The sequence below is a fragment of the Rhinatrema bivittatum genome, chromosome 3, assembly GCF_901001135.1.
Source record: "Rhinatrema bivittatum chromosome 3, aRhiBiv1.1, whole genome shotgun sequence".
NCBI classification, from domain to species: Eukaryota; Metazoa; Chordata; class Amphibia; order Gymnophiona; family Rhinatrematidae; genus Rhinatrema; species Rhinatrema bivittatum.
Genome location: NC_042617.1, coordinates 532,292,155 through 532,314,163, shown reverse-complemented (window position 1 = coordinate 532,314,163; position 22,009 = coordinate 532,292,155). Strand labels below are relative to the sequence as shown.

Genomic DNA, 22,009 nt, shown 5'->3' with positions numbered 1-22,009 from the left:
CTAAGATCTGCAACAGAGTGGACACGCCGGAAGGAGTGGAGAGAATGAGACTGGATTTAAGGAAGCTGGAAGAGTGGTCGAAGATATGGCAGCTGAGATTCAATGCCAAGAAGTGCAGAGTCTTGCATATGGGGAGTGGAAATCCAAATTAACTGTATTCGATGGAGCGAGAAAGGCTGATGTGCACGGAGCAGGAGAGAGACCTTGGGGTGATAATGTCTAACGATCTGAAGTCGGCAAAACAATGTGACAAGGCGATAGCTAAAGCCAGAAGAATGCTGGGCTGCATAGAGAGAGGAATATCGAGTAGGAAAAGGGAAGTGATTATTCCCTTGTACAGGTCCTTGGTGAGACCTCACCTGGAGTATTGTGTTCAGTTCTGGAGACCGTATCTCCGAAGAGACAGAGACAAGATGGAGGCGGTCCAGAGAAGGGTGACCAAAAAGGTGGAAGGTCTTCATCGAATGACTTATGAGGAGAGATTGAAGAATCTAAATATGTACACCCTGGAGGAAAGGAGGAGCAGAGGTGTTATGATACAGACTTTCAGATACTTGAAAGGTTTTAATGATCCAAAGACAATGACAAATCTTTTCCGTCGGAAAAAAATCAGCAGAACCAGGGGTCACGATTTGAAGCTCCAGGGAGGAAGACTCAGAACCAATGTCAGGAAGTATTTCTTCACAGAGAGGGTGGTGGATGCTTGGAATGCCCTTCCGGAAGAAGTGGTGAAGACCAGAACTGTGAAGGACTTCAAAGGGGCGTGGGATAAACACTGTGGATCCATAAAGTCTAGAGGACGTGAATGAATGTGGAAAAAAGGATTTGCATTCACAAAAAAAAGCAGAGAGTAGCTTGCTTGTTACGGCGGTTACTACCCCAAACCAAATAAGCCTGATACTTCACTTTCAATGCATATCCAGCATAGCTCTCTGCTTAAACGGCAGGGGAGAAAGACTGATACTTTGCGCATATCCAGCATAGCTCTCTGCTTTAACGGCAGGGGAGAAAGACTGATGCTTCACACATAACCAGCATGGCTCTCTGCTTCACGGCAGGGGTGAAAGTCTGATGCTTCACTTTCAATGCATGTCCAGCATAACTCTCTGCTTCAGTGGCAGGGGGAATGAAGAAAAGAGGATCTATATATACAGACAACAACCAAAAAGGACTGAATTACATAGTCTGGGAAAACAAATAAGCATGGGTGTAGCTTGCTTATTGCGGCGGTTACTACCCCTAACTAATTAAGCTAAATATTTCACATAGATGCAGTTCCAACACTGCTCTCTGCATTAATGGTGGGGGTGGAAGGGAAATAGAACCAAAAGGTTACTAAGAGCCAAGAGTAACAGATAAGTATGAGAAAAAAAATGTGCATAGCTTGCTGGGCAGACTGGATGGGCCGTTTGGTCTTCTTCTGCCGTCGTTTCTATGTTTCTATATGTTTCTATTTTACATTTATTTCACAGCTATCCATTTGCCGGGGAGTTTTGCCTTGCATGTTTGTTCTCACACCCCTGCCATGTGTCTTTTGGAAGCTTTTCCTTTTTGTCTCTGTCTTTTGATATTGCATTTGCCTTAGGGCTGTGTGCGTGCTCTACATACTTCAAGCAAATTATTTGATTCGGTCATTAACCTTAGCTGAGGTTCTGCTGTTTCAAGAGTTCTGGCAATGTCAAATGCTTTGTTTAGACTGAGATTATCATCCTGATTTATCAGTCTCTCTTGCAACTTTGGAGAATTTGTGCCAAATACAATTCTGTCACGGAGGATCATATTATCAGTTTCAGCAAATGCATAGTCTTTAAATTAAAAGTTTTAGGTCTGTCACAAATTATGTTTCTATAGATTCATTTGTACTCTGTATCCTGTTGTAGAATTGATATCTTGTATAGCCCCTGGGTTAGTTGTATCCAGATAGTGGTACCAAAGGACATATCTCAAATACAGTTTCAAGTGGTAAACTTTCCATACTGTTAAAGTGTCTTATTTCTGGGTTCCCCGAGTGAGGGAAGGAAAGAACTTTCAAGGCCCTTCCCATTGCAATACTTATGTCCCAGTTCACAGCTCTTGTACACAGAACAGATGTGCTCAAATCACTTTACAGTAAAAAATGTACTGGAAGCTGACTTTGGTTTCCAACACTACTTTTACTGAGATGTTGTGACATTTATTTATTTACTTATTTATTTAAGCGTTCTTATATACAGAGTTTTGTTGGGAACATCACCTTGGTTTACAGGTAACTTAATGCAGCAAGAGGCTTTACATTGAACAGGTAACAAAATGTAGCAACATGATAAGAAATAAAATGGAACAGAAAAAATTAACTATGTAGAGGGGGTATATATTAAAGACAAGGGGGAAGGCCCAAATATACTGGGCATACAGGACAGAGTGGCAAACGTCTGGAAGAGGGTAAATATAGGGGGAAAAAATATGTTCGGAAAATTCACTGAGACCTGGGGGGGGGGAGGAAGTACAGGCAGAGAGGGAGACATTAAGGGGGTGGGGGAAACGTTACTGGGGGTTACTTACAGAGGGGCGGCGAGAAGGTGCTCAGGTGTAGGCCTGTTTAAAGAGCCAGGTCTTGAGGTTCTGTTTGAATTTTTTGATGAAAATAGTTTTTACAGCAGTTTAGTTCACCTTTCACCTTACAAATCATGAGTGTGGAAGAAACTATTTGGTAAGTTCCTCTGATCTAAATATTCAAACCACCATCATGGGGTGTGAATTTTTCTGTTTCCCTTCCTAGGGAATGTTGATGGCTGTGCCCTGATTTTGTAATTGATTTAAGTTGTTGAACCTCCATGGAGATTTTAGATATGGGAGCTTATTCCAACAGATTTCGAAATTATTTTTTTTTGCCTTTGCCTATTTTGATTCCTTTGCTTTTGTTCTCTCCTTCCCTGTATGGGATGCACAATTGAATTTGCAAACCCTTTCCTGCCCGAGGATTGGAGAGGCACCACCTCTGAGGCACATTTTCAGTGCCAGTCATTGACCAATAGGGGTCACCACTGTAGTGGCAGGTTTATCCCTCTCTTCTCTCTGTGGCTTCCCTGGGTCTGAGCCCAGATCCCCTGCATCACATTATACAGTGCTGCAGTCTAACAGCAGGGCCAGCCCATGGAAATGATTTTAAGCACGTGAGGATTCTGACTGTACAGTCTTCTATTTTCAGTCAAAAAAAGAAGTCCAGGATGAACATGCCCATCCATTTGGGAGATCTGCCTGCCCCCAATTCCCCAGCAACTCATAACCATTCCCTTGAGAGCTCTGCTTTCTATCAGTCTCATCTCCACACTCATACAATGTCTGAGGCAGTTCTGCATTTCATCAACCTGATCTTCCAATAGGCATGTGTACACCTAAGAACATAAGAAATTGCCATGCTGGGTCAGACCAAGGGTCCATCAAGCCCAGCATCCTGTTTCCAACAGAGGCCAAACCAGGCCACAAGAACCTGGCAATTACCCAAACACCAAGAAGATCCCATGCTACTGATGCAATTAATAGCAGTGGCTATTCCCCAAGTACACTTGATTAATAGCAATTAATGGACTTCTCTAAGAACTTATCCAAACCTTTTTTGAACCCAGCTACACTAACTGCACTAACCACATCCTCTGGCAACAAATTCCAGAGGTTAAGTGTGCATTGAATGAAAAAGAATTTTCTCAGATTAATCTTAAATGTGCTACTTGCTAACTTCATGGAATGCCCCCTAGTCCTTCTATTATCCGAAAGTGTAAATAACCAATTCACATCTACTTGTTCAAGACCTCTCATGATCTTAAAGACCTCTATCATATCCCCCCTCAGCTGTCTCTTCTCCAAGCTGAACAGCCCTAACCTCTTCAGCCTTTCCTCATAGGGGAGCTGTTCCATCCCCTTTATCATTTTGGTTTCCCTTCTCTGTACCTTCTCCATCTCAACTGTATCTTTTTTGAGATGCAGCAATCAGAATTGTACACAGTATTCAAGGTGTGGCCTCACCATGATGGAGCGATACTGAGGCATTATGACACTTTCTGTTTCATTAACCATTCCCTTCCTAATAATTCCTAACATTCTGTTTGCTTTTTTGACTGCTGCAGCTCACTGAGCCGACTATTTTAAAGTATTATCCACTATGATGCCTGGATCTTTTTCCTGGGTGGTAGTTCCTAATATGGAACCTAACATCATGTAATTATAGCAAGGGTTTTTTTTCTCTATGTGCAACACCTTGCACTTGTCCACATTAAATTTCATCTGCCATTAGGATGCCCAGTCTTCCAGTCTTGCAATTTCCTCCTGTAATGTATCACAATCTGCTTGTGATTTAACTACTCTGAATAATTTTGTATCATCCGCAAATTTGATAACTTCACTCGTTGTATTCCTTTCCAGATCATTTATATATATATTTTGAAAAGCACCAGTCCAAGTACAGATCCCTGAGGCACTCCACTGTTTACCCTTTTCCACTGAGAAAATTGACCATTTAATCCTACTCTCTGTTTCCTGTCTTTTAACCAGTTTGTAATCCACAAAAGGACATCGCCTCCTATCCCATGACTTTTTAGTTTTCTTAGAAGCCTCTCATGAGGGACTTTGTCAAATGCCTTCTGAAAATCCAAATACATTACATCTACCGGTTCACCTTCATCCACATGTTTATTAACCCCTTCAAAAAAATGAAGCATATTTGTTAGGGAAGACTTCCCTTGGGTAAATCCATGTTGACTGTGTTTCATTAAACCATGTCTTTCTATATGCTCTACGATTTTGATCTTGAGAATAGTTTCCACTCTTTTTCTGGTACTGAAGTCAGGCCTATAGTTACCTGGATCACCCTCTGGAACCCTTTTTAGATATTGGGGTTACATTGGCCACCCTCCAGTCTTCAGATACAATGGATGATTTTAATGATAAGTTACAAATTTTAACTAATAAATCAGAAATTTCATTTTTTAGTTCCTTTAGTACCCCAGGATGCATACCATCCGGTCCAGGTGATTTGCTACTCTTTAGTTTGTCAAATGGCCTACTCTGCTCTGCTTCCCATCAGTCTCCTTCTGTGCTTCAAGCTATCTATCTATCTATCTATCTATTTATTTATTTTGAATTTTTATATAACCGACATTCCTGTAAAGAATACATATCACACCGGTTTACATTGAAACAAAACTTTCACTGGGGGGCGATACATTAAACAATGAACATTAGCGTATTATAACATTCAAACATTTGGAAACAAGGAACAATTACAACCGCAAGCAGCTTCAACGCAGAATTAATATAAAAATAGCATAAAATAAGAATAAAATAAATATAAATACATTAATACAGGATAAATTAAAACAAGTAGGAAGGTTAAGTAGCTTGGAAGAGGGGGCGAGAAGGAGGGAAAGGATGTCAAAAAGGTGTGAGGAGGGAGGGGGCTTTTAGGAATCTGGGCTATACCCAGATTCCTAAAAATGGTACTTGTTTATATTCAACATCCTGAGGAATAACCAAATTCCTAAGTGTTCTGCTTACCACCAGACTCTTCTGCTCCATTTTATGTCCTTATGAAGTGAGGCTGATTTCATTTTTTCTTTAGAGAGATGCGTAATGATAGTTTTATTTACACATTGTTTTCTTCCAGGAGAAAAGGGCAGGCATGGTCAAGAACTAAACCCCAGAAACATAGAACACAATGGTCAATAAAGACCATATGGCAGATCCAATCTGCCCATCCACATCTCCTGCTCAGCTTTATAGTCCTTTCCTCTTTCTCAGAGATTCTCTCCGCTTGTCCCATATTTTCTTAAATTCTGATACTGCTCAAGTCTCCCACCACCCTTTTTGTAAAGAAATATTTCCTTAGATTATTCACCCTTATCTCATGACCCCTCATTCCATTGAAAGAGGTCCACCTCATGTGCATTTATTTCTTGGACGTATTTAAATGTCTTTATCGTATCCCCTTTCCTTCATGGTCTACATGTTTAGATCTTTAAGTCTGTCCTCATATCCTTTGTTATGTTGACTGTTGACCATTTTAGTAGTTACCCACTGGGCTATCTTTATTCGGATTGCATCCTTTATAAATTGCAGTCTTCAAAATTGCACACAGTATTTCACAATAATTGGAGGATGTGTGCATCAATCCCACTGACTCTCACAAACAACTCAAACATTCTACCATTTGAGCAAATCCCCCTGTAGGGATGTGCATTTGTTTAAAATGAAATAGGAAATTAAACATTTACTATTGTGCAGAATGTTTTAAAGACACCAATGAGATTTATTGGTTTTTCTTTCATTTTGTTTTGAAAAAAAAAAAAAGGACAAACCTCTTTGGCCACCTCCTAAAATTGCCGGGGCCAGGAACTCCCCAAATCCCATTTACCCCATCCATAGGGATCCCATCAACATGACCAGCCTGAGGTCCAGCCCTGATACCGGAGCCCAGCCCATTGCCAGGGCCTGACCCAAAGCCTCAGCCTAGGCCCAAGCCCATTACCAGGGCCTAGACTGGAGACCAAGTCCTGTTGCTGTGGGCTCTGCTAAGCTCAGATTCAAGGTTCATGCCCAATTCTGGGGCCTGGTCCAGAATCCGGGTCTCATTGCTGAGGCCTCTGCCCAGGCACAGGCCCAATGCCATGGCCCAACCCTGTTTGAAGACAGGGTCCATTCAACAAGGGCTTGACCTGGGCCCAGGATCATCACCAGGACCTGGCTTGGAAGCTGGGTCCCATCACTGAGGTTGAGGCCTAGGCCTGACACCAGAGCCCAGCCTGGAAGCCAAGTTTTGTTGCCCCAGCCTTGGCCTAAATCTAGACCCTGGCTCAAGCTCAGACCCAAAGGTCAGGGACCAGGCCTCAAGAAGATCTCTTCCATTTGAAGTTCTCTTGAAATTATGCCCTCCACTTGGAAGATGTGCTGGAGTGATGTCGTTCTGGTGCCTACCTCCTGAGCGAGTGGTGCCTGTGAAAGAGTGACCCTACTTCCCTTCCTTAACCTGGGCTGGACCAGGCATCAAGAGAGCTCTGTGGGCAGGATCCTGCTGGACCAGGATAAGAATGTGAGCCCAGTTGGGATCAGGAGTCCCCAGCGTCTTCAGGAGAAGAGCTACTGTATACAGTTCTACATGAAGGTATTGTAAGAGTACACTGCTAGAAGGTAGGCAGTCTACTAAGGTTTATACTAGACTACACTACTAGAAGAAGATAACTAGTCTACTAGTTTGTTGACTGAATAGAAGAATAGAGTTTAAGTTGCATGAAGAAAGGCCGGCATCGGTGTGTTTTCTATTTCTAGCCAGTGAAGACTGCTTGGCTATCTCACAGTGCCATTTTGATGAGCAGCTGTACATTTTTAACTGCTGTACATCAAAATGGCCTCCTTTGCTTAGGAGGAAGGCAATAGCAGATTTCACTCCATCATGTCCTCCAACTAGAGGGTAGCATTTCAAGAGGACATTGGACAGAAGAGGACATCTAGATGCTTGGTCCCCAGCTTCTGACCCTGGGCTTGGGTCTTTGCTGAGACCCTGGGCCTGGACCAAGGCCTTGGCAATGAGAACCAACCTTTGGGCTGAGCCCTTGCCTTGGACCTAGGCCCGAGCCTGTGAGATGGTACTCAGCCTCTGGACCAGGACATGGAGATGAGATTGGTTCTGTCTCTAGGCCGAGGCCTTGACGACAGGACTGGCTTTTGGGACAGGCTTTGGCATTGGGCCTGGGATTAGGCTTGGGTTTCAACAACTGGATCCGCCCTCTGGTCCAGAACCCAGTATTGGGCCTGGGTCTAGGCTTAGGCTTTGAGCCAGCTGCTTTGATGGGAGCCCCCCCACAGACAGGGTAAGTGGGGGCTGGGGAGGTTCCTGACCACGAAAGGTTTTTGGGAGTGGAAGAGATGGGGCACAGAGGGACCTGGTAAGGCACTGTTTCAATTAGTTTTGTTTTTGGGGTGTTTTAAATGTTTATTTAATTTCTGCAAACTACAGAAACAAAATAAATACTAAACAAAATGATACCCTAAAGGTAAAAAACATCCAAAAATGAAAAAAAAGTTTCCCCTGTGCATCCATATACCTTGTAAGCTACACAATAGGAAAGCAGGAGAACAAATATAGACTACTATGGTTAGTTTACTACATGAGAAGAGAATCATGTGCTATAAACATTTATGACTACTGTAAAGATATAGACTGTTTGTTCAGGAGGTAATTTTCCAGAACATCTTAGGTGATTGGCTTTTTTCCCCTCCTAGAACACAAAGCTATCATACAGTTATAAATCAAGGTGAACTTTAACATCTGTTTGCTTTTCTTTTTTTTTTTAATCATCCTTGTGATATTTCAATAGTCCAAGGTGCAGCTGTAGCTGGATGGGTCTCCTTGGAGTCTCAGCATTTCCTTGCTCAAGAGTGAAATAGATCTCTGTACTGTGTAAAATAAATGCTCAGAAAATGAACTCAGGGATACATAGCTGAGGCCTACTCAAAGCGCAATGGTGCCCCCAAGGCATGGGGCTGCCATCATCTTAAAGGGCCCTGCGATCCAACATGACATTCCCAAAAAAGTTTAAAACAAGTCACCGGGGAGGGGGGGGGGGGTGTCTTTCTAGACCCTATCACCACCCCAGAGCCACCATTTGAGGCAGCCCCTACAACATTTTTTTTTTAAATAGATGAAAGGTGTCATGCAACATTGACCAACCCTCCTGGCCAACCTCCTTCTTATTGACTCAAACTCTCCCAAAAAGTGAGCCCCCTACTCCCGTCCATGCCTTTCATGTAAATAATAGGTCAGTAGTTGCCCCCCTCACCTCCTCACCCCCTAACTCTTCAAAAATGACATTGGTGGCCCTCCATCCTGGACCTTAAAATTCTCATGGGTGTTCCTGTTCAGGGCCTGGAGTGCCCTATAGCCTTGGGCGCAATCAGCACCATTTTGGAAAATGGTGCTAATCAGGCCTGGGCCTAGGGGGTGCCATTGCATAGCACCTTTCATCTATTTAAAAACATTTTTTTGGGAGGGCTGCTTCAAATGGTGGCTCTAGGATGGGGGTTGGGTCTACTAAGACCCCTATGACTTGTTTTAAACTTTTTTGGGAATGTCGTTTTGAGCCGCAGGGCTCTTTAATTCTACTAAGGGTTCATTGGGACCCGCATTAGGGTCTCAGTGCTCCCACAGTAGAATAACATTTCTGGAAAAGCTGTAGATACAATAATGTGGCTGAAAATGTCTAAATCAGCTGCACTGTTTAATTTACATAGGATTAGGTACGCATGAGCTGCTTTGCATAGATTTGCAAAATTCATACATGCAAAGCAGATTATTGTAATGGGGTGGGTTTCTGGCGCAAACATCTCCACAATAGGGCTATATCATGCAATACACAGCGTTTATGACGTGATATACATACTAGCGATGTGAATCGGAACCGGTATCGGTTCGGATTCCGGTTCCGATTCACATCGTGAAATTTTTATCTTGCAGTCCGATCGGGTTTTTTTTTTATCGGCTGCGCCCGAGCCGATAACCAAAAAATACAGCCGACTCGTTAAAATGAGTTTGTTAGTATCCCCCCACCCTCCGGACCCTCCCAAAAAATTTTTAAATACCTTGTGGTCCAGTGGGGGTCCCGGGAGCATTCTCCCGCGCTTGGGCCGTCGGCTGCCAGTAAACAAAATGGCGCCGATGGCCCTTTGCTCTTAGCATGTGACAGGGTATCGGTGCCATTGGCTGGTCCCTGTCACATGGTAGGAGCAATGGACGGCCGGCGCCATCTTTAAAAATGGCGCGGGCCATCCAGTGCACCTACCATGTGACAGGGGCCGACCAATGGCACCGATAGCCCCTGTCACATGGTAAGAGCAAAGGGCCATTGGCGCCATTTTGATTAGTGGCAGCCGACGGCCCGAGCGCGGGAGAATGCTCCCAGGACCCCCGCTGGACCACCAGGTATTTAAACATTTTTTGGGGGGGGACCGGAGGTTGGGGGGATACTAACAAACTCATTTTAAAGGGTTAGGTTGTGTTTTTAGGTTGTGTCCTTTCTTCCCGCCCCCCCCCCCCCATAACGATAAGAAAACCCACTAAATTAATCGTGGGGTTTCCTATCGCTATCGGGGATCCCCCGATATCTGACGATATTGAAAATATCTAGCTACCTTTTTCGGGAGAGAATTTTAAAACCTAACTGGCTATCTTTGAATATTGTTGGTTAGATTTAAAATGATCTGCGCACAAGATCTAACTGGCTAAATTTTTTCTGGATATGTGCCCCAAATATTCAAAAGTCAGCATTTAGCCGTGTAACTCACAAATTATCTGGCTAAATGCTTTTGAATAGCAGCCACAAATGTATTGGTGTAAAAGGACTTTTGGTCTTTTCACTACATCTGTGTTCTTTCCAGTGGAGGACATATTGAGGTTGGTAGAGTAGTGAGTGGATTAAACCATTTTGCTATGGCACTATCCTATCCTCTAGGAGTGGTCATAATGCAGAAGACCTGGATTTGGAGAGAGAATCCAAGAGTGTTTTGTCCAGAAGGTTAGGGTTTGAGAGAGAGGAGTCCACTCTTTCATTTGTCTGGGAAGAGATAAAACCTGCCTTCTGTCCCAGTTCTCTAGCGTTTCACTCTGGTGAGTATAAAGGACCACACCGACAGTTCCCTGTGGGGGTGCTTCTGATGCTTATTTAAAAGTAGCAGCTCCAGTTGTTCTCAGCGAGGCAGAAAGTACCTCTGTTCTCAGGAAGTAAACATTTCATCCTGGCTTCATCTTTTTATGGGGGAAGGAGGACCCTGTTCAGAGTTCTATGTCTGAATGAAGAGCTTCACAAGATCAGGTGTCGGTCCAGAGGTGACCAGTTGTGTAGAGGAAGAAGAGAGAAGTATTTATAGATTAAAACATTTGTAGGCCACATTATCCACAATTCTAAGTGCTTATAAAAGAAGTTGCAAAGATAAAAACAAATGAAAACAAACATCATAAAGCAAAACTGCCTAGTATAATTATTTTGTAGTTATCTCCTATTTTTTTCTTTGGTAATTTGTAAACCATTTTGGACAATTCCTGTTGTGAAAGACGGTATAGAAATGTTTTTAAATAAATAAATAAATAAATGCAAGCCAAATCATAACTGCTAGCACAATTCACAATAATTAGTCTAACATTATTGAAAAGCTTGGTTGAAAAGATAAGTTTTCAGTTTGTTTCTGACTGTTTTGAAACAAGTCTCCTTATGAAAAACTTCAGGAAGGTTATTCCATTACACAGCTCCCTCAACTGCAAACAACTGGTCTCTAGCTTCAGTAAACTGAATTGCCTGAAGAGTTGAAACATCCAAAAGAAGCTGGCCTGCAGACCTTAGACCTCTCTCTGGCCGATACATTCTTAATAAAGAGCTGATGCAGAGAGAGGCATCATTATTCAGTGTGCCTCTCTGTGTCAGCTTTTTATTAAGAAGAGCTGCCAAACTGGTGCTCTGTATCCAATCAAAGGAATCTAGAAGGGAAGAAGGAGAAGTATGTGGAGTATTGGAGAAGCAGGTACCAAGAGGGGTCCTTGGGAGGCCAGGAGCCCAGCATCCGTACAATGTAGAAAAGGAGTCAATGGATCCCAGGAGAGAAAAACAGCAAGGATCAATATTTATTTATTTATTTATATTTTAAATCTTTTCGATACCGTCGTTAAGATGGATACCATCACAACAGTTTACAGTATGGCACATAAAATAATGATGCTAAAATATTTCAATTTACACAGGTGCCATAATGATTCAGTACATAGTTTTTAAAACAATAATAATTGGTTTGTGATAAATAATGTCCAAATCTTTGTATCAGTTTTGAATACAAGACTAGCTTTATAATTGTAACTTTATCCTTTAGTGATGAATGAAAAAATAAAACTACACACATATTGATTACGGTGGTGGTGTGTGGGTGTTCAGTTGTTCGTACCTTGCACTTCGCTGGGTTTTATTCCCCGTTCTCTTTTTGATAAGCTTGTTTAAAGAGCCAGGTTTTTAAGCTTTTTCTAAAGGTTTTGCTGTCTCTTTGTAATCTTAACTCCAAGGGCATGGAGTTCCATAGTATGGGTCCTGCCAAAGATAGCACCCTCTCTCTTACTTGTGTTAGTCTTGCTGTTTTGATTGATGGAATAGTAAGGAGTGCTTTGTTTGCTGATCTCAGGTCTCTGTTAGGGATGTGTACGTGAAGGGCTGTGTTCAGCCATTCCGCTTTTTCGTTGTGTATTAATTTATGTATGGTGCATAGTGTTTTGTATTGTATTCTTTGCTCAATGGGTAGCCAGTGTAACTCAGCTAGGGTTTCGGTGATGTGGTCTCTTTTACTTTTATCGGTCAAAATTCTTGCAGCTGTGTTTTTGTAAAATTAAGGGCAATATCCCCTTAATAAAATTCAGTACCTGTCTGTGGATTCTAAGTGATTTACAGACTCTACTGCTTGTAACTATTTTATTTGATCTGTTCAAAAGGATGTCAACTTGGTAACACAGTCAGCACTGGAGGCTGAGGCATACGCTAACAGGGGAGGACCTTCAGGGCAGGAACGACTGAGGAGTCAGAGGAGGAGGAGAGTCTGAGGTACCTTCCAACCTGAGTAATAATGGTCCGGACACTTGTTCTTTTTGCTTACTTTGTGCTGAGAATGGACATATGGAGGAGTGTTGCCCCATGACAAAAAGAATGGGGAGCCCTTTCTGGAAAGTGGTGAAGTTGAGACGGAGCAAGGGCATGCTCTTATTGTGTGGTGTAAGACTTTGCTGTCGAGGATTGCAGGCTTGTAAATCTCTGCAAGGGGGAGTACAGTTGAGCGAAGGAAAGGATCGATGAATCAAAGTGGGTGAGTCCTGCAGGCATGCTCCCATTGTGGAATGGAGGAGTAGTTGTCAGGGACTGTCCCCAACTTGGCAATGAAAAGTGGAAGAACAAGAGGGCAAAAATGCAAAGCTGTAATTTGCTGGATGGTCCATGTGAGGGACTTTAAGACTTTATCAGATCAATTGAGATGAATGAGATGAATGAGGTTCCCATCCATACTCTGGTGGATTTAAGATGTGGAAAGACTCTCATCCATAAAGACCTAGCCCAGAGTGGGCACACTGATTACAGGAAGAAAGCCTCACTCACCTGCATTTATGATGACCAGTGATAGTACCCAACCAGTCAGGTCTTACTGATGGCATCGGCGGGGCAAGCCTATGAAGAAGTGGTTATACTTTCTGAGCTTCCATACCGTCTGTGTCTGGGACGAGATTATCCCTAGTTTGAAAATCTATGGGGTCAACTCAGTGCCATCTGGACCAACCCATATTGCACAGAAACATCTCCTCTGAAAGCCTCTCTATGTGATGTTGCAAAAGTGACCCACACAGAGTCAAAGACATGGAGGCAGCACCTGAGAAGAAAATCTGAGAGATCTTAGTGTCTAAAGACTGCCTGGGACTTTACTGTTTTAACTTTGTGTGGTGACATATGTCAGAGGGAACTGGGAGCAATCCAAGAACCTTTAACTGATTTCCCAAAAAATGGTATGGGAAGGATAACCCTAGAAAACTTAAGCAAACCCCACTCAAAAATAGGTCACTTGAATTGGGCTGGAGGTATATATAGTCAGGGGAAGGTAAGGTAAGGTAGCCCCTGGCCTAGAGCATCCCATATTGATGCTACCCTCTATAGTGAAGAGAAATGATCAAGCAGGAAAACAATATAGGAAGGATGATGTTGCGTCCATCGGTCACAGACGACTGTGACTGCTCTGCCTTACTACTTTTCTTGCAGATTCCTCCTCCTTGGGCAGGATGGCTGCCACTGGTGCCGAGTGCCTCGGCATCTCCAGCGTAGCATGGGCGTTCCAGTCCACCATGCTCACTCCCGTGGACTCCTAGGGCGCGCGCGCACATCTCGTACGCTCAAATACAAGTCATGGCGGGAACCTCGGGGGCGCCCCACCGCATGACGTCAATACCTCCAGGTATTTAAAGCTTCCACTTCGCTACCACCTTTGAGTTAGCAAGGACTTCGGTTTAAGCTACTCTGACTGCTCTAAGCTGCAGATTTAGATGCCGCTCTATACTCCAAGGGCCTTGCTCCTTCAGAAGCTCAAGACACCCACTCCTTGGGAATCTCTCACTTCCATCATCCTTCGGGGCCTATAATAACTGAGACAATGGCTTCTTGGGGGGTCTCTCTCTCTTATTCTTTCAGGATCTCTGGACTATCAGGTACTCACTCCTCGAGGGCCTACCATTCTATGTATCCTGTACCATGGACCTTCGGTCCCATCATCTCTCTCCTGTGAGTACCTCTACGATCCGGTGCTCCAACTCCACCCACCAGGCTCGGCATTGCCCGCACCGCGGGTCCCTTCCTCTCTTGAACATCTGGGTTAGATTCTACATCTGAGACTGTTGAATGTATTGGCACCTTGCGGACATCAGTGCCTTACATTCCTGCTTCATACCATCTATCTACAGCAGTACAATAAAGCCTTCCGTTCATTCTGTGTCTGCTATCTGAGTTTAGCCTATTGCTGTGGTTCCCCACGGGGCCCCTCCCCATGGGCGGAGTCATCTCCACCATGACCAAGGGGCCACAATGCCACAAACACAGCAGATGAATTATTTTCTCAGGAGGTAATCTGGGTAGTGGCAGATGCTCAACCTGACAAGGTCAAGTTCAGGGGGAAGGATATGTTAAGGAGTCTGTGTAAGACTCTCCTTGAAAGCCCGGGATCAGGCAATTAGCCTGGTCTACCTTAATCCAAGACAGGAAGGGATTTCCATGCTAAGGTTATTCTCCTTAGAAGAGGTTAAGAAGCTAGGCCCAGGGAGAACAAGGGAGGCCCCAGGGAAGAGAAGGAAGCCTAAGAAAGGTTATATTGCTGTCTTTATTTTGTGAACTGCGAAAGTAAGCAGAACAGCTTCTGTTTTGTGTACTTGTTAATAAAGAAGTTTGAGAGAACAGCCCTAGTCAAGCCTGAATGAGTTTTCTGGCTAGCTAAAACCATTCACAGTATCACATGGTTTTGCTCCCAAATGCAGATCTTTTTAGAACATAAAAACATAAGAAATTGCCATGCTGGGTCAGATCAAGGGTCCATCAAGCCCAGCATCCTGTTTCCAACAGAGGCCAAACCAGGCCACAAGAACCTGGCAAGTACCCAAACACCAAGAAGATCCCATGCTACTGATGCATTTAATAGCAGTGGCTATTCCCTAAGTAAACTTGATTAATAGCAGTTAATGGACTTCTCTTCCAAGAACTTATCCAAACCTTTTTTGAACCCAGCTACACTAACTGCACTAACCACATCCTCTGGCAACAAATTCCAGAGCTTAATTGTGCGTTGAGTGAAAAAGAATTTTCTCCGATTAGTCTTAAAAGTGCTACTTGCTAACTTCATGGAGTGTCCCCTAGTCCTTCTATTATCCGAAAGTGTAAATAACCGATTCACATCTACTCGTTCTAGACCTCTCATGATTTTAAAGACCTCTATCATATCCCCCCTCAGCTGTCTCTTCTCCAAGCTGAACAGCCCTAACCTCTTCAGCCTTTCCTCATAAAGTGCATGGAACAGCTCCCCTATCATTTTGGTTGCCCTTCTCTGTACCTTCACCATCGCAACTATATATTTTTTGAGATGCGGCGACCAGAATTGTACACAGTAGTCTAGGTGCAGTCTCACCATGGAGCGATACTGAGGCATTATGACATTTTCCATTTTATTAACCATTCTCTTCCTAACATTCTGTTTGCTTTTTTGACTGCTGCAGCACACTGAGCTGGTGATTTCAAAGTATTATCTACTATGATGCCTAGATCTTTTTCCTGGATGGTAGATCCTAATATGGAACCTAACATCGTGTAACAAATAATTTGAGGATTTGAAATGTAAGTTCTTTTAAATAAATACATCTTAAATTCTACTAACTGTAACCTCGCAAGTAGTTAACCACATCACTTCTTGTCTTTGGTGAAAATTGCTGAAGATACAGTTTCTATATTCCCATAAAGATTTTCTTCTGCTTGAAAACATCTATAATTGCTAATCTTTCCATAATCTTAACTGAATGTAATTCATTCTGCTAATGCCAAAAAGGAGGATTAACATCTCTACAAGCACTTAATATACAGTAACTTTCTTCCTCACTAAAAAACCTTAACTTACATATAACCTCTGACCTGTACCTTTAATCCCCAATACTGAAACATATAGAAACATAGAAATGACGGCAGAAGAAGACCAATAGGCCCATCCAGTCTGCCCAGCAAGCTTTCACACTTATTTTCTCATACTTATCAGTTACTCCGTCCGCTGCGTTCATGGCCCTTATTGGTAGCTTTCCACCCCCCATTGATGCAGAGAGCATTGTTGGAGTTGTATCAAAGTGAAGTATAAGGCTTAATGTCTGAGGGTAGTATCAGTCGTATCGAGTAAGTTACCCCGATCTTTGTATACTCATACTGCTCAGATCAATGCCTTGTTAGATGTTGGCTGGATGTAAATTCTATTTCTTCATTCCCCCCTGCCATTAAAGCAATGAGCTGCGTTGGATATGCCTTCAAAGTGAAGTATCAGGCTTAATTTGTTAGGAGTAGTAACCACTGCAATAATCAAGCTACTGAAATCTCATTGAAGAAAACTGCCTTTTCCTGAAGCTGATCCCTTTGTTTTTATTACTTTAACCATGTGGCAACTTATTTTCCATCAAAAACGTAGGATTTGGAGAGAGAGGTAAAAGTGGTGGGACCACTTGGCAATAGTGATCACAACATGATCAAATTTAAACTAATAACTGGAAGAGGGACAATAAGTAAATCTACAGCTCTAACACTAAATTTTCAAAAGGGAAACTTTGATAAAATGAGGAAAATAGAAAAAACTGAAAGGTGCAGCTGCAAAGGTTAAAAATGTTCAACAGGCATGGACTTTGTTTAAAAATACAATCCTAGACTAGCAGTCCAGATGTATTCCTCGCATTAAGAAAGGTGGAAGGAAGGGAAAACTATTACTAGCTGTTGCGCCCATTGGTTGCAGGCGGCTGCGACCTTTACTGCTTACCTCCTTTCTCTATGCAGCTCCAAGTCTGGGCAGAATGGCGGCTTCTGCTTCCACACGCCGACCCTCATGGCGTACCCTGGACGGCGTGGGTGTTCCCAGCAGCCATCTTCATCCTGGGTTACCTAGGCATCGCGTGCGCCTGCCCCCTTTTTAACTATGTCATGGTGGGAACCTCGGGGCATCCCCACCGCATGACGTCAGCCGTTCACGATACGTAAACCCATCTGAGCTACGAGTTAGCAAGGAATCTCATCTTGCTAGTTCCACTACTCTGGGACTTCCTCACTGACTACTGGGTGACCTAGGTACCCGCACCTTGGGGGCCTCCCCACACTCAGGGCTATCCGCCCCTCGGGGAGCCATCTCTCTCTCTTCTCATTTCAGTGAGTTCTTGCATCATCTCATCTACTCCAGCTGCTTCTGCTCCAGTCATCCTCGGGGCCTTGCTACATCTGCCTCTACTTCACCGGTGTGAGTACACTACCTTTGTGGCACGGATTCTCAGGTTACCCCACTTGCAGACCACTACCGGATCCATCATGTCTTGTGCATTCTACCAGTGGCTGCCGACCTACCCCACGCTGTGGACCTCTACCGGGATAGCCAGCACAAGCAAGCCTAAATAAGGTGTTCACAGGACCTTTCCGCGCCGCAGAGTTCTACTGGACTCAACAGCTACAGTACAGACTCATTTGCTCTGTCCTTCAGGATCTATTGCTGTACAATAAAGTTGTTTCCTCTGCTGTTATCTCTAATGAGACCTTGCCTGTTGGGGTAAGGGCCCACAGGGCTCCTCCCTCTGGGCGGCGTCTTTACTCGCCTCAACCTAAGGGCCTACTATTTAGTTCAAGACACACCGAACATAACACTAGCATAGTTAAAAGATGAGGTGAAAGAGGCTATTTTAGCCAAAAAAACATCCTTCAAAAATTGGAAGAAGGATCCATCTAAAGAAGATAGGGAAAATGCATAAGCTTTGTCAAGTTCAGTGTACAACATTGAGAGAATTTGAAATGAAGTTGGCCGTAGAGGCAAAAAACTTTTTAAAATATATCCGAAGCAAGAAACCTGTGAGAGTCCATTGGACCATTAGATGACCGAGGGGTTAAAGGGGCTCTTAGGGAAGATAAGGCCATTGCAGAAAAACTAAATAAATTGTTTGCTTCCATGTTTACTAATGAGAATGTTGGAGAGATACCAGTTCTGGAGATGGTTTTCAAGGGTGATGAGTCAGATGAACTGAACCAAATCACTGTGAACCTGGAAGATATAATAGGCCAGATTGACAAACTAAAGAGTAGCAAATCACCTGGACCAGATAGTATGTGCCTCAGGGATCTGTACTTGAACCAATGCTTTTCAATATATTTATAAATGATCTGGAAAGGAATACGATGAGTGAGGTTATCAAATTTGCCGATGACATAACATTATTCAGAGTAGTTCAATCACAAGCGGATTGTGATAAATTGCAGAAGACCCTTGCAAGACTGGAAGATTGGGCTTTCAAATAGCAGATTAAGTTTAACCTGGACAAGTGCAAAGTGTTGCATATAGGGAAAATTAACCCTTGCTGTAGTTACAAAATGTTAGGTTCTATCTTAGGAGTTACCTCCCAGGAAAATGATTTGGGCATCATAGTGGATAATACATTGAAATTGTTGACTCAGTGTGCTGCACTGATCAAAAAAGCAAACAGAATATTAGGAATTATTAGGAAGGGAATGGTAAGTAAAATGGATAATATAGAGGCATTAATATATCGCCCCATGGTAAGACCGTACCTTGAGTACTGTCTGCAATTCTGGTTGCTGCATCTCAAAAAAGATATAGTCGCATTGGAGAATATACAGAGAAGGGCGACCAAAATAATAAAGGGGATGGAACGATCCCCTATAAGGAAAGTCTAAAGTGGTTAAGGTTGTTCAGGTTGGAGAGGAGATGACTGAGACGGGATAATGATAAAGATCTATAAAATCATGAGAGGACTAGAATGTAAGTGTGAATTGGTTATTTACTCTTTCAGATAATAGAAGGACTAGGGGGCACTCCATGAAGTTAGCAAGTAGCACATTTAAAACAAATCAGAAAAAAAATATCTTTTACTCAATGCACAATTAAGCTCTGGAATTTATTGCCAGAGGATGTGGTTAGGGCAGTTAGTGTAGCTGGGTTTAGAAAAGGTTTGGATAAATTCCTGGAGAAGTCCATAAACTGCTATTAATCTAGTTGACTTAGGGAATAGCCAGTGCTATTTCTGGCATTAGTGGCATTGGATCTATTTAATGTTTGGGTACTTGCCAGGTACTTGTGGCTTGGATTGGCTACTGTTGGAAACAGGATGCTGGGCTTGATGGACCCTTGGTCTGACCTAGTATGGCATATCTTATATTGTTATGTTATAAAATGCTGGCTTTTCTAACAAGCCAATGGCCTCATTTACTAAGCATTTTTCCCTTTGACACAGAATGGGAGAAAAGCCTTAGTGAATTAGGCCCTAAATTTGCAAAGTAAAAATTGCAAGTCACACAAATATAGCAGGATAAAGAAGGGGTGTGGTCAGAAGTGATACTGAGACAGATTTTCAAATTTAGGCCTGGATTTTCTAAGGTCGCAGATCTTAGAAAAACCGGGGGCAGGGGGGGGCGAAGCGGGGGGTGTAGTTATTTGGCGCGAAACTGGCGGCGATAAGGGTCCTTACCTTTCGCCGCCAGCAATGTCTCCGCAGAGTCAACCCCGGTGCCGCCCCGACTCCTCCTCTTTCGGGGCAGACTCCGCCCGACTCCACCCTCGTTTAGTGATCGCGTGCGATCGATTTTGAAAATGACCCCCTTAGCACAATATTCGGCGCTAACTAATTAAATTTAGCCAGCAGTACAATTAGCAGATCTAAATCTTCCTGTTCAAAATATGATCAGCTTGATTTAGCAGTATATTCAGCTGCACAATTACCCACTGTGTGAGCTTTTGAAAATCTATTTCGGCCTTTTCCCTCATTTTGAGTAGCTAACCAGGTTAGACATTTTCCTTTTTCTATGTCAGAGGATACAGGAAACGAGTGAAAGCAAAGCTATAGATTTCTGATATTTTTAACTTCTCTTCTGCTTTGCCACATGGCCTATGTATTTGATGAAAAATTGATTAAAAACAACATTTGAAAAAAGGCTATGCCCTAACTGTGGTACTTTTCATATTGTGCCTTAAGGGGATGGACAATCAGCTGCGTTGGGCCCGCTTGCAGGTGGAGAAGCAGTACTTGCAGAGCATGCAGCTCAAGAGCAACCAAAAGCAACACTGTGAGTAATGAAGGCGGCAAATTCACCCTCATCCCAACACCCTCAGACTGCCGGAAGCTGCCATCCTTACAGCCACACAGGCTTGATGAAACTGAGTGCTAGAGGAATATGCCCCCTTTATATGGGAGCTGGCCGTGGTTTGTTATTTAACATTTTTGCTCATGTCTTGGCATGAACTTCAGATTTGTTTAAAACACTATGTTAAAGATTTCTGAGGGGGTAAGTCTTCCAACACGCATATTCATTGATCACCTATCACAGGGGGTTCACTCCCTTTAGTAGGTATAGATCATAATGATCTCTGTGTAGGACTAATAACTCGCTTTTGAGTTTAACAGAGATTGAAGTCGCTTCATACTTTTTCCAGTTCACACAGCAGAGAAAGGGATTTACCATTTTTGTATAGAATTACACTCTTCTAGTTTTCAGCCCTGGGCAGAGACCAGTGCACCTACCATGTGACAGGGGCCGACCAATGGCACCGATAGCCCCTGTCACATGGTAAGAGCAAAGGGCCTTCGGCGCCATTTTGATTAGTGGCAGCCGACAGCCCGAGCATGGGAGAATGCTCCCGGGACCCCCGCTGGACCACCAGGTATTTAAAATTTTTTTTGGGGGGGGGTCCGGAGAGTGGGGGGATATTAACAAACTCATTTTAAAGGGTCAGGTTGTGTTTTTAGGTTGTGTCCTTTCTTCCCGCCCCCCCCCCCCCCCCCCAATAACGATAAGAAAACCCACTAAATTAATCATGGGGGTTCCTATCGCTATCGGATGATATTTTCAATCGTCAGATAAACTATTCACATCCCTAATCTGTATAGCTGCACATGCAGGAGCCTCAGACCTAATAATATGCATGTGTTGACTATTAGACAAGCTCTCTCATTCTGCCACAGTCACATCTGTAGAAACACACTGAAAAGAATTTTTATATTCTGTCTGGCACATTTTTTGTTGGAAACCAACTCCAAGAGAAGGACAAAATGACATGAATATTGCCAGACAGGCTAAAAGATGGGGGTGAACAGTACAGGTCTGACACAAGAAAATGAGGAAGAAATAAGGACAGACAGAGAGAAAAGGAGAGCGTGAGAAAGAGAGCGGGTGGCCAATGAATGGGAAGGGTAATAAGAAAGTGAGGCATTCTGTGGGGTGCGGAAAAAGGAAGGGTTGGAGTGACTAAGTGGTGACTGGGAGAATCGATCTTCATGGTATTTCTCTCTTTTGCAATATTTCTAGGTGGAGAACAAGAGCGCAACACTCTTCATGAGGATAATATGGTGAGGATGAGCAGGGGACAGCCGATTGTCCCTGAACCCCTTCCAAATATCACAGACTTACAAGTGCCAAGATCTCCAAAATCCTCATGGTAGGTCCTTGGATGAAGACTTGTGGGTAAAAGAAGAAAGAAAGAGAGAGATGAGCTTCTCTTTTTGTGGCACACAGGAATATAGTATTGGACTGTTATGCAATGGAAAACTACTTCTGTCATTCCTGTTCTAGTAACTTAAGGGATACGGTAAATCTGTCCATCCCACCCAGCACACGATGACATTTATTCCATATATTGTATGCCAGGCTGTGCTAAATTACCTTTATAAGGGGTATACATGTTTTTCAAATTATGCCCGCAGCAC

General features: G+C 43.2%; 1 protein-coding gene across 5 annotated transcripts in view; it reads left to right on the top strand.

The window, feature by feature from the left end:
• LOC115088235 (cGMP-dependent protein kinase 2-like) overlaps nucleotides 1-22,009 on the top strand; it is a 195,116-nt gene that overhangs the window by 67,150 nt on the left and 105,957 nt on the right. For all 5 annotated transcript variants that reach the window (XM_029596305.1, XM_029596301.1, XM_029596303.1 and 2 more), the window contains exons 2-3: nucleotides 20,282-20,372; nucleotides 21,612-21,741. In XM_029596305.1, the coding sequence (XP_029452165.1) occupies nucleotides 20,282-20,372; nucleotides 21,612-21,741 (221 nt within the window). The remainder of the gene's footprint in view (nucleotides 1-20,281; nucleotides 20,373-21,611; nucleotides 21,742-22,009) is intronic.